Source organism: Polyodon spathula, chromosome 3 (assembly GCF_017654505.1).
Source record: "Polyodon spathula isolate WHYD16114869_AA chromosome 3, ASM1765450v1, whole genome shotgun sequence".
Classification (NCBI taxonomy): Eukaryota; Metazoa; Chordata; class Actinopteri; order Acipenseriformes; family Polyodontidae; genus Polyodon; species Polyodon spathula.
In genome coordinates this window covers 67,445,980-67,463,025 of record NC_054536.1, presented here as the reverse complement: position 1 = coordinate 67,463,025, position 17,046 = coordinate 67,445,980, and the positions used below count along the sequence as shown (strand labels likewise).

Below are 17,046 nucleotides of genomic sequence, written 5' to 3'. Positions count from 1 at the left end.
AACTTAATTTGAACCTATCGTATTTTTATGTATTATCTAAAAAAATAATAAAATAGACGAGCAATGACCAGACTCGACCATTTTATTGACCAAAAACACTATACACGTGAACTCCCAATATAACTCCAGCGTTAATAGTACTGTATACTTGGTCAGAACAGTATGACGACATAACGCTGTTGCAGCGTGCATGTGGGGACGTTTTTAGAAGCAGGAAGTAAACCGTGGAAGGAAGCGATTTACTTGTTGGAGGATATGAATTCAGAGTCGATGAACATGGATTTGTAATCAGAACTCTTAAACTGGACATTCTGCAGCTGCTTCAACACAGTGGTATAACTGACATGAAAATTAAACCTCAGAGACAGAAAATACACGAACCATGTTTGAGAATTTCAGAGAGAAGTTGCTGACTGTGCAGCAGGATTTCACAGCGGGGTTGGTATTTTATATAACAAACTTCTAACTGTGTATATCACAACCACAGAGGGATCATGTTTACTAACACGGCCCACGACAAAGCAATATTGCTATATATATATATATATATATATATATATATATATATATATATATATATATATATATATATATATATATATATATATATATATACAAAAAAAAAAAAAAAACCTAGGTACTGTTCTTCAAATATATCATCTTATTTTAAATTTCATTTCATGACAGTAGCCCCAAATTTGTTATAATCTAACGGTATATGCGAGACAAGGTTAATGAATTCTGACAGCGCAAAGTCACGAAAGTAGTTGGCTAAGCAATTTAATTGTGTGTATTAAAAGTGGAACATATATTTTTCAGTAACGGATTTCAAATCCAGTGACAGCCAACACTACAAAGCCTTTTCTGTTTGTCGGCGGTCAGTTGCCTTTGTTTGAAATTGGACTATGAAGAAGTTTGCAGGGCTGACTGTCATGTGATTGTTGCCTAACTTAAGTAATTTACTTCCATGTATAATTAGTGGCTTATCGGGAATGTGAAAAAGCGCAGATTGCAAACTACAAAAACAACAGCAGATACCTGAAAACAACAGCAGATACTCAGAACTAAAGTGTTTTAGTAGTGCACAAACCTGGTTCTGCATTCACTTGTGGTCTCGAAACTATAATGAATTCATAAAAAAAAAAAAAAAAAAAAAAAAAAAAAAAAACCTGATTGCAAAAACTGTTATTTACACCTTTGCAATCGTAAAATAACAATTCGTAGTTGTTGATTAAAACCCGTAGAATGCAAAGGTAAATTATGCATATTTATAGTCATAAGGCTTCACATGCTGGTAGTACATTATTATCAATCTGCAGCAGTGGTTCCCAAGCCGGTCCTGTTGATCCACTGTGTCTGCTGGTTTTCATTCCAACTGAGCTCTCTTCCATTTGGTTTATGGCCACCAAGTTTCTGTAGAAAAGTTACTGTCGCCACCTACTGTTCAGGTTTGTCAATTAAAACTGCAAAATATCTATGTTATATATTTTTTAATCTTTCGGTTTTTCTAACATATTTTCCAATACTCCCAATAATACCTTTATCTATTTCACCTCCATCACCTATACCATCTTTAAAAAAAAAAAGGAAATATAGAAAGCCCTAAATTCTTTCCACATATCCTCTCACCTCCCTTTATCTACACATTCAACTATCAGATGCTCCACTGTTTCCTTTACACTGCATTCCATACATAACCCACTTGTGCTCAAATCATATATAAGTGCCCTATAAGCAGCATTGTTATAATGTGACCTCCTCATTTCTATTCCACCCTTCCCTAATTTTAACCTTACTTACATTATTTCCTGCACTGAATATCACCCTTCCCTCCATTTTTAATCGCCTGTAATCCTGATAAGGAATCTGAAAAGATTATGGCTCTATTCACCTTGACATCAACAATCCATTGCAATGCCAATATAATTCATATGAATTTCATATGACACAGCATCTGTAATACGAAAATGCTTTCCCACCTCAAATTCATGTATATAATAAGCGACTGCAACCCTGCCAGTGTCTGTATATTTTGACAAATCTTTACAAATTTTACAATCAACTGAGCTCTCAATTAAATAATTAGACCTTTAATTGAATTGATAATTTGCTGACCTTTTTACTTGTTTTCAGCTCTAAACAGTTGCATATTTCAAGTTAGCTATAACATATTATAAGTAACTCCGCAAGGAGGCATGCCTTGATTTAGTCTTTTCAAATAACGAAGACAGAATAACTAAAACAGAGGTCAGAGAACCACTGGCAAACTCAGACCACACCATGGTCTCATTTGAAGTGTTTTTTAAAACCCCAAAAGTAATGACTAAAGCTAAGGTTTACAATTTTAGAAAAGCAAACTATGAAGGTATGAAACAGAGACTAACAGAAGTAGATTGGAGTAAAATAGAGAAAACACCCACAGAAGAAGGATGGTTATTCTTCAGAAATGTAGTACTAGAGGCACAAAACAATTACATCCCTAAAGTAGACAAATCTAAATGTAAAACTAAATTGCCAAAATGGTTTAATAGATCAATTAAAAAAATATATTCAGCGAAAAAGGGCACTTTACAGAGCATTAAAAAGGACCAAAAAGAAAGTGCGCAGAAAGAGTACATGGAACTGCAAACGCAAGTCAAAAAGGAAGTTAGAAAGGCCAAGAGAGAAATAGAAATGAACATTGCTAAGGGAGCTAAAACCAATTCCAAAATGTTTTTCCAATATTACAACAGCAAGAGAACATTCAAAGAGGAGATTAAATGTTTAAGAGATACAAATGGCAAAATCGTAGATGAAGAAAAAAAAATAGCAAATATATTAAATGATTACTTTTCACAAGTTTTTACAAAGGTAGATACTGACAACATGCCCCACATGTCATCCAGTTCCTATCCAGTTTTAAATAACTTTAGCATAACTGAGGCAGAGGTGTTAAAGGGACTAGGAGCTCTTAAAATAAACAAATCCCCTGGGCCGGATGAGATCCTCCCAGTAGTACTCAAAGAAATGAAAGAAGTAATTTACAAACCGCTAACCAAGATCATGCAGCAGTCTCTTGACACAGGGGTGGTACCGACAGACTGGAAAATTGCAAACGTAATACTGATCCACAAAAAGGGAAACAAAACTGAACCAGGTAACTACAGACCAGTAAGCCTGACTTCTATTATATGCAAACTTATGGAAACTATAATAAGATCCAAAATGGAAAATTACCTATATGGTAACAGGGTCCTGGGAGACAGTCAACATGGTTTTAGGAAAGGGAGATCGTGTCTAACTAACTTGCTTGATTTTTTTGAGGATGCAACATCGATAATGGATAATTGCAAAGCATATGACATGGTTTATTTAGATTTCCAGAAAGCTTTTGACAAAGTCCCGCACAAAAGATTAATTCTCAAACTGAACGCAGTAGGGATTCAAGGAAACGCATGTACATGGATTAGGGAGTGGTTAACATGTAGAAAACAGAAAGTACTGATTAGAGGAAAAACCTCAGAATGGAGTGTGGTAACCAGTGGTGTACCACAGGGATCAGTATTAGGTCCTCTGCTATTCCTAATCTACATTAATGATTTAGATTCTGGTATAGTAAGCAAACTTGTTAAATTTGCAGACGACACAAAAGTAGGAGGAGTGGCAAACACTGTTGTAGCAGCAAAGGTCATTCAAAATGATCTAGACAAGATTCAGAACTGGGCAGACACATGGCAAATGACATTTAATAGAGAAAAGTGTAAGGTACTGCACGCAGGAAATAAAAATGTACATTATAAATATCAAATGGGAGATACTGAAATTGGAGAAGGAATCTATGAAAAAGACCTAGGAGTTTTTGTTGACTCAGAAATGTCTTCATCTAGACAATGTGGGGAAGCTATAAAAAAGGCTAACAAGATGCTCGGATACATTGTGAAAAGTGTCGAATTTAAATCAAGGGAAGTAATGTTAAAACTGTACAATGCACTAGTAAGACCTCATCTTGAATATTGTGTGCAGTTCTGGTCACCTCGCTATAAAAAAGATATTGCTGCTCTAGAAAGAGTGCAAAGAAGAGCGACCAGAATTATTCCGGGCTTAAAAGGCATGTCATATGCAGACAGGCTAAAAGAATTGAATCTGTTCAGTCTTGAACAAAGAAGACTACATGGCGACCTAATTCAAGCATTCAGAATTCTAAAAGGTATTGACAGTGTCGACCCAAGGGACTTTTTCAGCCTGAAAAAAGAAACAAGGACCAGGGGTCACAAATGGAGATTAGACAAAGGGGCATTCAGAACAGAAAATAGGAGGCACTTTTTTACACAGAGAATTGTGAGGGTCTGGAATCAACTCCCCAGTAATGTTGTTGAAGCTGACACCCTGGGATCCTTCAAGAAGCTGCTTGACGAGATTCTGGGATCAATAAGCTACTAACAACCAAACGAGCAAGATGGGCCAAGTGGCCTCCTCTTGTTTGTAAACTTTCTTATGTTCTTAACTGTTTAAGAGCTTTATTTTAATGTTTTGCATTTTTGAAGACATTTTTGATTTACTGGATTCACAAAAGCATGGTAATTGTGACAGGCTGCTGATGCTGTTCAGCTGCATTGGCTGTGTGAAAGGTACTGCATTCTGTGTAATGGCATTTAAAACCTATGGATCTTAGTGACAAGCTTGGGAGAACAGTGCATACTGCATGGTGCAAGAATAGCAAGGTGTAGTAAAGCACAGGCAAGCAATGTACAGCTATCACAGAAGTAAAGAATGAAATAAGATAGACATATTGTAAAGCATTGTAACAACCATGGCTAACTATTTTAGCCATAGGGTGAGCTTGTAATTGTCAAATGACCTAATTCAAGAAGTAAAGTGTTAGAGAGCATTGTAGTTTATCATTGACATTTCATTTTATGCTGCAATTTCTTTAGAATCAAGACGCTGAGTGACAAGTCAAAAGAAGCAAAGAAGTCGCTGAGTGACAAGTCAAAAGAAGCAAAGATCAAGAAGAGGTACGGCCCTGTATATCTGTTCTTTTTGTTCATAATTACAATATGTGGATGTACTGTATACTGAAATTCTACAGTAATGTATCTTAACTGGTAAAGGCCTTATTTCAGGCTTTTCTCAAGTGGTTTGTGGTTCTGTTTTCTCACATTTGTGTGTGTGTGTGTGTGTGTGTGTGTGTGTGTGTATATATATATATATATATATATATATATATATATAATATATATATATATATATATTGTCAAAATTTTGCAATTATAAATTATTTGTTTTGTCATGTCACCTTGAAACGTATAGGCTATCAGTGTATTGACGGGACTAGTTTATTGGCGGAACGATTTATTTATTTATAATTTTACTCCGATGCTCTCATTTTGAGGCTACGAGAGTAATGGTATTGGCAACAGGTGGTTAGCGTTACTTTTTGTCTTTCTTTCGCAATATCGTTAGTCGGCAATCAGCCAACGCAAGTGCGAAATTCCCGCTGTTAAGAGTACAAGATGGGCTATGTGCGTGTGTAAGTCAGTGACGTTTCAATACACCAGTTGAGAAAGCTTTGTGTTTTACTTGTTTTTTTGTGCAATGTGTTTATATGATTGGAGCGCACGGTTGCAGATATTGGCAGCATTTTGTTGTAGCTTTTAAATGCATTTGAATTAAACAAAGCAAGCTTCATAAACGCAATGCTTACCGACCTCTTGTTTAAAATAGCCGAAGCAATATTCAAACTGAGCTGCTTATCGGCTTTTGGCAATGTCAAGAAAGTGCACAAAGTACCATGACAGAGATATTAAGAAAGCAGAACCAGGGAGGCAGGGACTCTAGAGTTGAGAAAGAAGCCATCAGTTGCAGGTTACTGTACATTTATCTTTTTTTTTTTTAAACTTTGTGTGTAGATGGCTTCTAGTAAACCGCATAGCAACACTTTGTATTTGTACCCTAATTAATGTCGTTTACGTTTGCTTACTTTTAAAGCAAAGAATTTCCCTGTATTTAAAGCAGTTTATGTGTTGTTTTTGTTCACTAACCTATTTATGCATGTGTAAGTGTCATTTTCTGTAGATGTTCACAAATCCTACTTTTTCACATATCCGCCTATACCCCAGTCCACAGGGGGTCGGATAGTCAACGCTGTACTGACTGTACTATGCTACTGACTACCATAACATCCTTTGGTTGTCCTTTTGGTTCTATTAACAAATTCAACGATTGCTAAAGAAAGATTTCAAGTTACTTCATCAATTAAGTTCTATTTGAGTCATGAAAATGTTTTAACGCATGTCTGAGGTGGATGCCACAAAGCCATGTAAGTCCCCATGTTCTACATATCATTGGGGTAAAAAGAGGGGCAAAGGCATAGGGTGGCATTAAGAAAGAACACTGAACAAACTTAACCCACTCCTGAAAAAATATAATGCAGTGCAAGAAACATTTATGTAAATATTGACTTCTATATTACAAAATCTAAAAGCATTGTCTAATGATGCCCAAACACACATGCATTTCAGATTGCTGTGGGATTCTTCCAGCAAGAGGTGCTGTATTACTTTACCATCCCTATCAAATTACTTCATTCCAATCAAAAATGCATGGGGTGAGCGTAGAAGTTGTATCAAGGCTAACAACAAATCCAGTGCAGTTGACCAGTAGTGGCTTTCCTTAGTACACTAGAAGAGGTCAAGTGTATCACGCAGTAGTTTTCATAGATTGATTCCAGTATTTTTTATTGGCTTGGGTGATTACATTCCAGGTGTGGAAGGCTTCCATTCCACAGCAATTGGAGCCATTACAGGTTTTACTGTGTGCCTAAATATTCCCATGCTTTTCCCTCTGTTTGATTCGCTTACTTAAATGTTTTTGCATTGTCGAGAGGAAACAAAACTTGAATTGCAAAATGTAAATATGTATTCATGCAGGAGCAATCACCAGAAAAGTTATATATATATATAATATTTTTTTAATATATATTTTTTTTTAAATCTATATTAACTAAGTTTTTTTTTTTTTTTTTTTTTTATAGGAGAGAGGACCATCAACCACAGTTTCCAGCAGGATTGGAGTTACTTAATAGGTATGTCCAAGTATAATGTGTACAGGTGCAGTTTTGTATTGTGTTTCTGTTGCAATGGAGATTTGGTTATTTTCTACACATCAAGTATTAGCCTTAATGAGGAAAATCATTATTGGTGTAAACATTTTGATTTAAGTCTAGAACATAAGCAGATATGAATTTCCTATGACTTTAAAGAATAAATGCAACAAATGTGGCGTGGTCACATTGTTATCTAATACAGCTGGGACCATTGCTGGGGTTACATTATTGTAAAGTGGGTTCCGTGTGCTACAGCTATCATGCGGTGCAGCTTGAGTAACACCAATGCTTTATTTTTCCAGCAGGATGCGCCAGAGAGAGCTTTTAGGTATTTAATGGGCTTCATAAAATGGCCTGGATAAATTAAGTGCTGTGATTGGTTTAACAAGATCACATGACCATGTGGTAACAGCTGCCTTCCTGCATGGCTGTGACATCATAGACCAACTTACTTACCTGATCTGTTAATATTACTACGCCTTAATAGTAACAATTATCTAAACAGTGTTTCTGTAGGTAAAAATGTAAACATATAACTGAAACAGCATTTAAATCATGCAACAATCTGTTTTTTCATCTGTGTCACAAATGCAGTTGTGAGTTCATCTTGTGCTCTTAATATGGGTTGTATACACACACACACACACAGTTCGGTTACAAAGGGCAGCGACAACCGCACTAGTTAAGCCTTTTCAGAGCAAGTATCGAGTGTGGTTATTAATTCAGTTTGGTTAGTTAATGTGCACTAACTGTGTGTGTGTGTGTGTGTGTGTGTGTGTGTGTGTGTGTGTGTGTGTGTGTATTACAACAGCTCTAACACAACTGCAGTTGGTGCTCAGTGGATTTCTGCACAACTAATGTCATTGTTTATCAGACATTTCCATGTGATAAACATGACTAAAAATATATAGGTGCCTGATGAGCCAAGATGATTTTGTAATATTGATGAATAGTAAATTCATAACAATGGTAAATAGTTCATACATATACTTTTTTTATTTAATCGAAGTACAGTTCTATAATATTTTGTTGTAAGAAAAAAATATATATTTGTGGTTTTGCAACTTAAACAAAGCACTATGGGACAGTTCGTATCCCCATACACCACAGTGCGACCGCAACTCGTTTTTCCACGGATATCGAACGTCTCATCTGGGTGTTTTGGCACTCCAGGAAATGTCTCAGTAAATGACAAAGATGCATATACAACTCCTTAGACGTGTGTTCATTTTTAATCCAGTCATTTGGAAAGCACTTAAGTCGTTCCCACCAGCCTCCATGTTGTCACACAAAACCTCCCGATCAGCATGTAATGATGACGGAGTTCAGTGGTTTGTTTAAACAGGGAGTGCACTCACTTCAGTAATGAAATGTGTGTGCATGTACAAAAAACAACTGCAGCGAGTGCCTTTTGTAAGTACGGTTGTCAAGCCAACTGCAGTGTGTGTGTATGATGCCTAAAAATTACAGAAAAAATTGGCAAATATACTGGTATTTAGTCAGAGAATAGAACAAAGAAAACTCTGAGGTAAGCAGTAGCAGTAACACTTTATTCAAAAGTCATCTGAAAAATCACCACGCAAGTCTCACTCAGCATGTAATATATACAATTAAACTAAATATTGCCTTACAAAACTGAGTAGCGTGTATGCATGGTCTAAATTAGACACAACAGAGACATCTCACCACTACATCCTGCTCTCTTCTGACACTTTACAATCTAGGGAAATGATGCCGGTTACCGGCATCTATATGAAAACAGCCTCAGAAATTATTGGTTAGCTTCTCTTGAAGACCGCAAAGCCTGAGTAAAAAAAGAAAAAAAAAAAAACCACTCGGAAGCTCCTCCCTTGATGTCAAGTGCCAGTGTAATGTTTGGCTGTTCGGTGAATCCTCCCTCAGATGTGAGAAATCAGTCTGCTTTCAATTCACAAATGCCATTTTATCTCGAAAATTTACTATAAATGGGAATATTCAATGTAATGTTTATGGCAAATAAAAAAAGTACAAATTATATGTATTCAGGGACTTTTTTTTTCTCAGTCGAAGGATATATAATACATTTCAATTATTTTCTTAAAAGGCTAGTTTGTGGAATTTTCGAAACAAATGTAGCCTTTTGTACGCGGAATAACTCACTCCAGGGTGTGCGCATTTCCTGGGTGGTTGAAGGCACTCGCCTGCTGCCTCGTACCTCACAGCGCACCCAGGGCATGCGGAAGAATTGTCTTACCACGCACCCTTACGTATACCATTTTTCCTTAAGATAATTTGTACTTGGGATTTGTTTACTACTGCCCTCCCTATCTTGGGTACTGTATTAACAAACATAGGCTCCTGTGTTTTTGAAATAAATTGCTGATCAACAACGAGACGACTAGACAATCTATATTTAAAATAAATAAGTAAGTAAATAAATTCTGCTGCCCATGTTAAATGCTATTTTAATTGAAATGTTATTCATGTTTTTGTTTTTTTGTTTTTATTACATATACGGGGAATGGGACAGGATGCAAGTTTAAAAACAAAAATCCCTTAACAGCATTTCAATTTAAATGGCATTTAATACTGGCAGAGGAAGGTTTTTTTTTTTCTTTAAAGGTGATTTTTATATTTATTTTTTCTTTAGTAGTCTCGTGGGTCAACAAATACATTAATAAATACAGTGGATGTACTCCTTTCTACATTTCATATATATACCATGATTGTACAGTAGCAGCTTTTTAAATTGCTCTGTACTCATGGAAGTGATCCATGTACAATCAAATTGTTATAGCGTATAGCTCTATGTGGTTTATAAAAAATGTGTTTACATGTTTAAATTTATGTTGCTTTAAAGCCCATTTCAGTTCTAAGGTTTCCTGCTGTAACAAGTTTGTAATAACGTTTTATTATTTATATTTTAGTGAAATGTGCTTTTGTTAGAAATTATCAATCTGTAATTTTAAATTATTTTAAATTTCAGGACTGTGTTGTTTTAAATAGTAATCTTACATGACCGCATGGAAGTTAGAATTGAGGATTGCACTCTGTTCAAAAATCCACCACCAGCCAGGATTGAGACGCGCAGTCAAAAAGAGTACAATTAACAAGGTTTTATTTTATTTTACACAAATGTTAAAAGATGCACAACAAAAACTAAAAAAAGTTGCAGGATTCACAACAAGCATTTAAAATATCTAGAACAATTAGTTCTGCCTCTAGTGTCACTGTCTGGGATACACAGGCAGCCAAAATATACACACACTTGTCTCCCACAATTTCTGTACGGTCCTAAATATTGCAAAATCAGATAGGACATTACTGCCAATGTATTCCCTTCCCCACAAGTGTTACACACTGAACCAAACCCTGTACCACACTGTGGTCTCGAGTCCAAGCAGTCTTAATTTTGGTTGTCTTGATAATCAGTTTCAAATTGCATGAAGGATATTAACGTCTTGTCCACTCGGCAAACAGGTTGGGAATATCTGTAATAACTGAAATGAGAACAAGCAATAGACAGGTCGGGTACACCCGTAGTTATGGACAGTAAAACAAACACTAACGTGCAGTTCAATAGGCAGGCAACATACTTTAAACAACCCTGACTAAAACACGTAAAAATACCACATACAAGATAAACGGACAGGTCAAACAAAAGATTGGAAAACAAATCCGTATACCATACAATTCCAGGCAATGATTACGTCTTTAAGTGCAGATAATAGCCTTTTAAAGTTCTACTGTAAAAATGCATACAAGCAACAGATATTACTGTACATGAATTTACTTGAGTTAAGGTGGTTGTTTTAAATTTTTTGTTTTTTTATAATGTAACCTAAAAGAAAATGATTCTTAGCTCGCCACAGTTTACAGTTTAGTTCAACATTCTTTCTCCTTGTTTTTCTTTATAGTGTCTTGCGGTACTTTGCTATATCCGATCCCACGTTCCACTCAGCTTCACGTTTTCAGTTCCTCCTCGGGTCTTTTTTCTTTTTTTTTCTTCAATTCTTTGTTAGCTATCAGTTCTTTCTTTGTCTGTTTCTTTCGTTTTCAGTTCCCTATCTTCCCTCTCACAGTCCGTTCGTCATTCACTCTCTCATCGTTGTTTGTTTTCTTTCTCTGCGTCTCTGTCCTCTTTCGCTGCCTTCTTTCTCATTCCTGTCTTGTTCCCTTCTCGTTGTCCTGTTCCTCCTATTTAAGACGATCGTCGCTACATATCTATAATTACACAGATAGTTTGCCAGTAGTTCATTTCACCGGCCCAAATGGGAATGCTACTGCACGTGAAAAATAATCAAATCATTTCAAAATAATCAAACACAAGTGAAAACACATACACAATATTCAGTGCTCAACAATAAATCATATGTGATAGAAAAAAATACACACACACACACACACACACACATATTTAGTAACACAGCAGGGAGGGGGTTAATGTCCTCCCTGCAGAAAACATTTTTATTATTTTATTGTTTAATTATCCACTGCACCTGTTGATTATTGTAAATTAGTGTCAGGTGCAGGGTTTAAAAAGTGTGCAGCCAGTTTGCATTGGACTGCTGAGTAGAAGGAGACAGAAGGTGTGCTCTGTTTCTGAGCAGTCAATGTAACATTAAGTGCTGTGAAAAACTGTTTGTTTTGTTTTTGGCAGGTAAATGGCTTGGCCTTCCTGCCTGTTAGTCAGGGACCTGGTCAAAGCATAGTTAGTGCTCGAAACAAGCTAGGTGTTTATTTTTGTTTGTTTAATTTTAGTTATTTTTATAAAAAATTAGCATGCAAGCACTTTAAAAATCAATTTCTGTGTGCTGGGTCATTTTTAAAGGGACAAACAAATGACCGTGAGTGATGGCCCGGTTTACAAATATATATATAAATTATATATATATATATATATATATATATATATACACACACACACACACACACACACACACACACACACATTTACATATACATATATATAAACGTGTGTGTGTGTGTATATATATATATATATATATATATATATATATATATATAGATATGTATGTGTGTGTGTGTGTGTGTGTGTGTAAGCAGCTGTGGCAGGCTGGCGAGTGGATAGAGGCCCAGAGACAGTCTGTAGTTAAAAAAAATACTAATTTTATTATAAATAAATGTGCACAAGGGCAAAATAACTGATACTCAAACACAAATAAAGCAAAAACAAAACTCACAAAAATAAAGGTTTCCAGGCTGGGCAATGCCTTCACTGGATTCACAAATCACAAACACCAACCTGCTTCCTCAGCTCCCTCCTCCCAACTGAGAAGCAGAGGCCTCCTTTTATGTCAGGTGGCTGGGCGCTGATTGATCGTTAATTAACCTAATCAACTAATCAACCCCAGCCACCTGAACATAATGAACCCAGGCAGGTAGGGGAAATTAACCCCATCCCTGCCAATTTAAAAAGGGCAGTGCTTTGCTCTGCCACAGCAGCATTAAAAAATTAGTCACTTTGACAGTATAAAATTTTAAAAAATGCATTTTCCACCAGTAGCAACTCTGGAGGGCTATTATCAGAGCACCTGTTAACACATTTCCACATTTTTATTTGAGATAAGAGGTTCAGCACTGTAGAATTTGAAGATTTCAGAGCAGTTTGATTAGGCTCTGAGAAACATGCACTGTATCATAATTATGAGCTCAGTGAAGTGCTGAAGAAAGGTGCTTTTGTGAATCTTTTGTTTGCTTTCATAGCAACCAAACAGATTGTGTAATCTCTTTAAACTTAGACCACAACAAAGTGCTGTAATATATTATATTTAATATGCTTTTTTAAAATTAGAAACTCCATTATTTCATTTACTGATTTACTTCTATTATACCTACCATTTTTTTCAATAAAATTTCTCTTGTTGATTTATAAATGTATGCATATGATTCTTGTCTAAATTGCACTTCAGACTGTAATTTAAAACAGTATTACTGTAATTGATTGAAAATAGTAAATCACTTGCTCTAGTAAACCGTACATTGTGGGGGAAATTAATTTGTTTCTGTTTGCAATGCAGTTAAATTTACATTCCTTGATTTTCCTTGGTTAGTTCTCTTTTTTTTCAGTTTTGTTCACTTAAGTAAAGCGCTGTAGTTAATTATATTCATAACAATCAATTTCACGTTTTGTCTAATATATTCATTCATAAATGTTTGGTCTCATATAAAATGACCTAAGCAAGGGCAAATATGCAATGTTAAAGCAATGGGCTTGTAACCAGGAGGTCCCCGGTTCAAATCCCATCTCAACCACTGACTCATTCTGTGACCCAGAGCAAGTCACTTAACATCTTTGTGTTCCGTCTTTCGGGTGAGACATTGTTGTAAGTGACTCTGCAGCTGATGCATAGTTCACACACCCAAGTCTTGTATCATGTGAAGCGCTTTGTGACGGTGGTCCACTATGAAAGGCTCTATATAAAAATAAAGATTATTATTAAAATACTAGTAGTGTAGCCTTGAATAATACTTACAATTATTCTAGGCTTTACCACTCTACTTTAAGCATACAAAAGGAGAGAATTTTAAGAGGGGTGTTCATTATACAACGAATACAAAGAAAATAAAAATCTAAAAATGTACCATACATTTGGTTAGGCCCTAAACACGAGCACCTTTCTTGGCCTGTGCAGAGAAATACCCTCTCGCCCAGTGCCTTTTGGAACATCTCTGTGGCATTACAACATGTTTGTCAGTGACATTCATCCCCAGCCAAAGCTGTAAATTCAAAATTAGAAAAATGTACATCACTAAGACCTACAGTAAGTCACCTGTAAAATTATAAATTTGACAGCGAGACAGATGGGCCGATGCCTTCATATGCCCCCAGATTCTAATACGCTTAATAACATGTGCTTATGCCTTTTCAATTTTAATCTTAACTGGAGAAGTGGTTCCATAGATAAGTAGAGCGATAGACCATATACCCCTAGAGTATTCAATATATAATAATAACTAAATCAAGTTTTAACACAATTGGACACACGGCTCTCTAGATAGCTGCAAAACTCTAATGTGTGTCACGTATGCCTGCCTCCACTGCATATGCATCCCCAGAGTTGAATAATAAAACTGGGGCGGATTCCTAGTGGTTTACTTAAACCCGGGTTTAATCAGGAGCTTGCAAGGTCATATCCAGGTTGTAGTGCATTTGGCCTTTGGGCTCCCATGTGCTAGAAAGGGAAATCGTCTGGGATTGGTTCATCTCAGAAGCTGAAATCTGGTCTACATTGCGAAGTAGCTTGGTAACATGAAGCTTAGGTTCGTCTGATGAGAAGAGGCCTGATTGGCTAGATCAAGAGAACAGAGTTTGTCTGTCGGTTTTCAGCCCTCTTGACTCCGAACTTGGGTTTCAGTAATGAGGTGACATTCTAATCCCTAATGGCCCCTAGTTTTGTGTTCACCAGAAAAACATGTTTAGAAGATTCTAGGGTTTGGTTTACATAAGAACATAAGAGCATAAGAAAGTTTACAAATGAGAGGAGGCCATTCGGCCCATCTTGCTCGTTTGGTTGTTAGTAGCTTATTGATCCCAGAATCTCATCAAGCAGCTTCTTGAAGGATCCCAGGGTGTCAGCTTCAACAACATTACTGGGGAGTTGATTCCAGACCCTCACAATTCTCTGTGTAAAAAAGTGTCTCCTATTTTCTGTTCTGAATGCCCTTTTGTCTAATCTCCATTTGTGACCCCTGGTCCTTGTTGCTTTTTTCAGGCTGAAAAAGTCCCTTGGGTCGACACTGTCAATACCTTTTAGAATTTTGAATGCTTGAATTAGGTCGCCACGTAGTCTTCTTTGTTCACGACTGAACAGATTCAATTCTTTTAGCCTGTCTGCATATGACATGCCTTTTAAGCCCGGAATAATTCTGGTCGCTCTTCTTTGCACTCTTTCTAGAGCAATGTTTGGAACATTGTCTGTTGAGTAACTTGTTCCAAGCTTTGCAAGGCTTTATAAGTAAGCAGTGAAATCTGAAAATCAATTATTTGACTTTGACTATACAGTATATGGAATGGTTGCAAAATTATTATCATAAAAAATGTTAGACGTGTTGTCATTTGTTTTTCTGATTAGCATTTCTAGGCATTAAAAACATTTCCAATAAACAGTTTGTGTGACCTAACTTGGTCCCTGGCATCGCTGTTTTTGACAGAGTGGTTATAATCAAGAGGTGTTCATCTCATAGATTGTGTAAACTCCCAAAGAATTCCTTATCAGTGTTGCAGTACAGTGCTGTAAAATTGGCTTGCCACATTAGAAGCTGGTTCAGTTTAAAAGACACAGAGTTTCTAGCTAGACTCATTTACCCAGAGATATGAATGCTAGACTCAGTTACAAGGAGATATGAATGCTTTTGATGTCAGTAGCAGAGGATTTGAGATTTGAATCAATACTTATAAAACAAACGAATTAACAAAGAGCATTAAATATGCTGAGGGGAAAACAAATCTGCTCTTATATTTGACAGGCAGAAAATAATGACAAATAAAAACCTACAGGGCATTTCTTTAAATTTGTGAAGAAAAAACAATCAGAAACAGCTTTGACTTTTAATTTGTGTGCACCGTAATTTAGATAGTTATTAAAATGAGCATTGTTTACTAAAAAAGTTTTTCTAATCTGGAAGATTATTATCTGCATTTTGTTTCATGCCAGCATTTTGTTGCATGACGATTAACAATCAATTTGCTTATCTTTCAATGGTAATCGCTTTTTAAAATTATATTTGCAAAAATTCAGTGGTCCTTGGTTCTGATACTCCAATATTGGCATTTGTTTTCTATACATATATGTGACTACCTACAGTAGTTTGAATTTATTGCTTATGCTTATTTCACTGAATTTAAACTAAATTCTGACAATATGCAAGCTTTTTCAAATAATCAGACAACAAATAAGCAACAATAACACATAATGGCATTTAAACCTCTCAAAAAATATATATAATTCAAATTAAATGACTAACAGAATAAATGTGATTGCTCAGAAGGATTCTGACATTCAAACTCAGTTTCCAAACAGGCAGAAACATGTCAATCTGTGCCACGAGCACGCAGGGACATGCAGGTCTGCCTCTCGGGCAGAAAGCAATACGCAAACACCCTGCCCAGGCAGGAAAGAACTTGTAGAGCTGTCTCAGACGGGTAGAAACATTCAGAGCCTGGTCTGAAGCAGGCCAAAACATGTAGATATTCTGCTCAGGCAGGTAGCGACATGCACATCAAATCTCAGGCAGGATGCAGCCAGCCAACCCGAGTTTCAGGCAAGCTGTAGCTTTCAGATCGGCCTCTCGGGCAAGTAGTAACTTGTACTATGGACGTGTATTGATTTCATTATTTGAATGGATCAGTGTCAATAAGGGCAAACTCAAAATAGGCTACACGTAAATAGTTGAAAATATGTCTTAGACATTATTAATATGATGCTTGTCTGCAACTCTTTTCTGTAGCCATGTACTTGAAACTTGGCTAGGCACCCTGACATAAACATTCGTTCTTTGTGGAAAAATGATATTTGAAGATGGATAATACAGATTATTATTGTTTCATGAAAGTTAACTTCAGGTCTCAGCTCAGATCTGATGTCATCCCAAGAAAATGGTGTACATTTTTTCCCCATTTTAACTGTTTGCGCTGAACGTATAATGCTTATTTTAATGCTCCATTATAGAGTATCCATACGTAGCAGAGGATAACCATTCAGAGTACAGCGTATTATGGAGCACCAATTCCCTCAAGCTACTGTATCTTTTCTACAACAGTAAAAACTTAAATGACAGCATTTTATATTTTAGACTTTTTCAATTTTGTAGGACATCTGGGGATGGTTGGGCTCAAAGCAGTCATCCTGGTATTTTGCAAACTAATCTTTTTTTTATATTTTAAGTTTTTAAAGAGGATATGCGTTATGTACCTTTTTGCTCTTTAAAATGTAATTTTGGGGACCAACCGGCATAATATA

General features: G+C 36.1%; 1 protein-coding gene across 1 annotated transcript in view; it reads left to right on the top strand.

Moving 5' to 3' along the window:
* Window positions 1-251: 251 nt before the first annotated feature.
* Window positions 252-17,046, top strand: part of LOC121313340 (dysbindin-like) — a 90,405-nt gene continuing 73,610 nt past the window's right edge. The window contains exons 1-3 of the mRNA XM_041245752.1: window positions 252-438; window positions 4,914-4,994; window positions 7,013-7,063. Coding sequence (XP_041101686.1) covers window positions 383-438; window positions 4,914-4,994; window positions 7,013-7,063 — 188 coding nt within the window. The 5' untranslated portion in view covers window positions 252-382. The remainder of the gene's footprint in view (window positions 439-4,913; window positions 4,995-7,012; window positions 7,064-17,046) is intronic.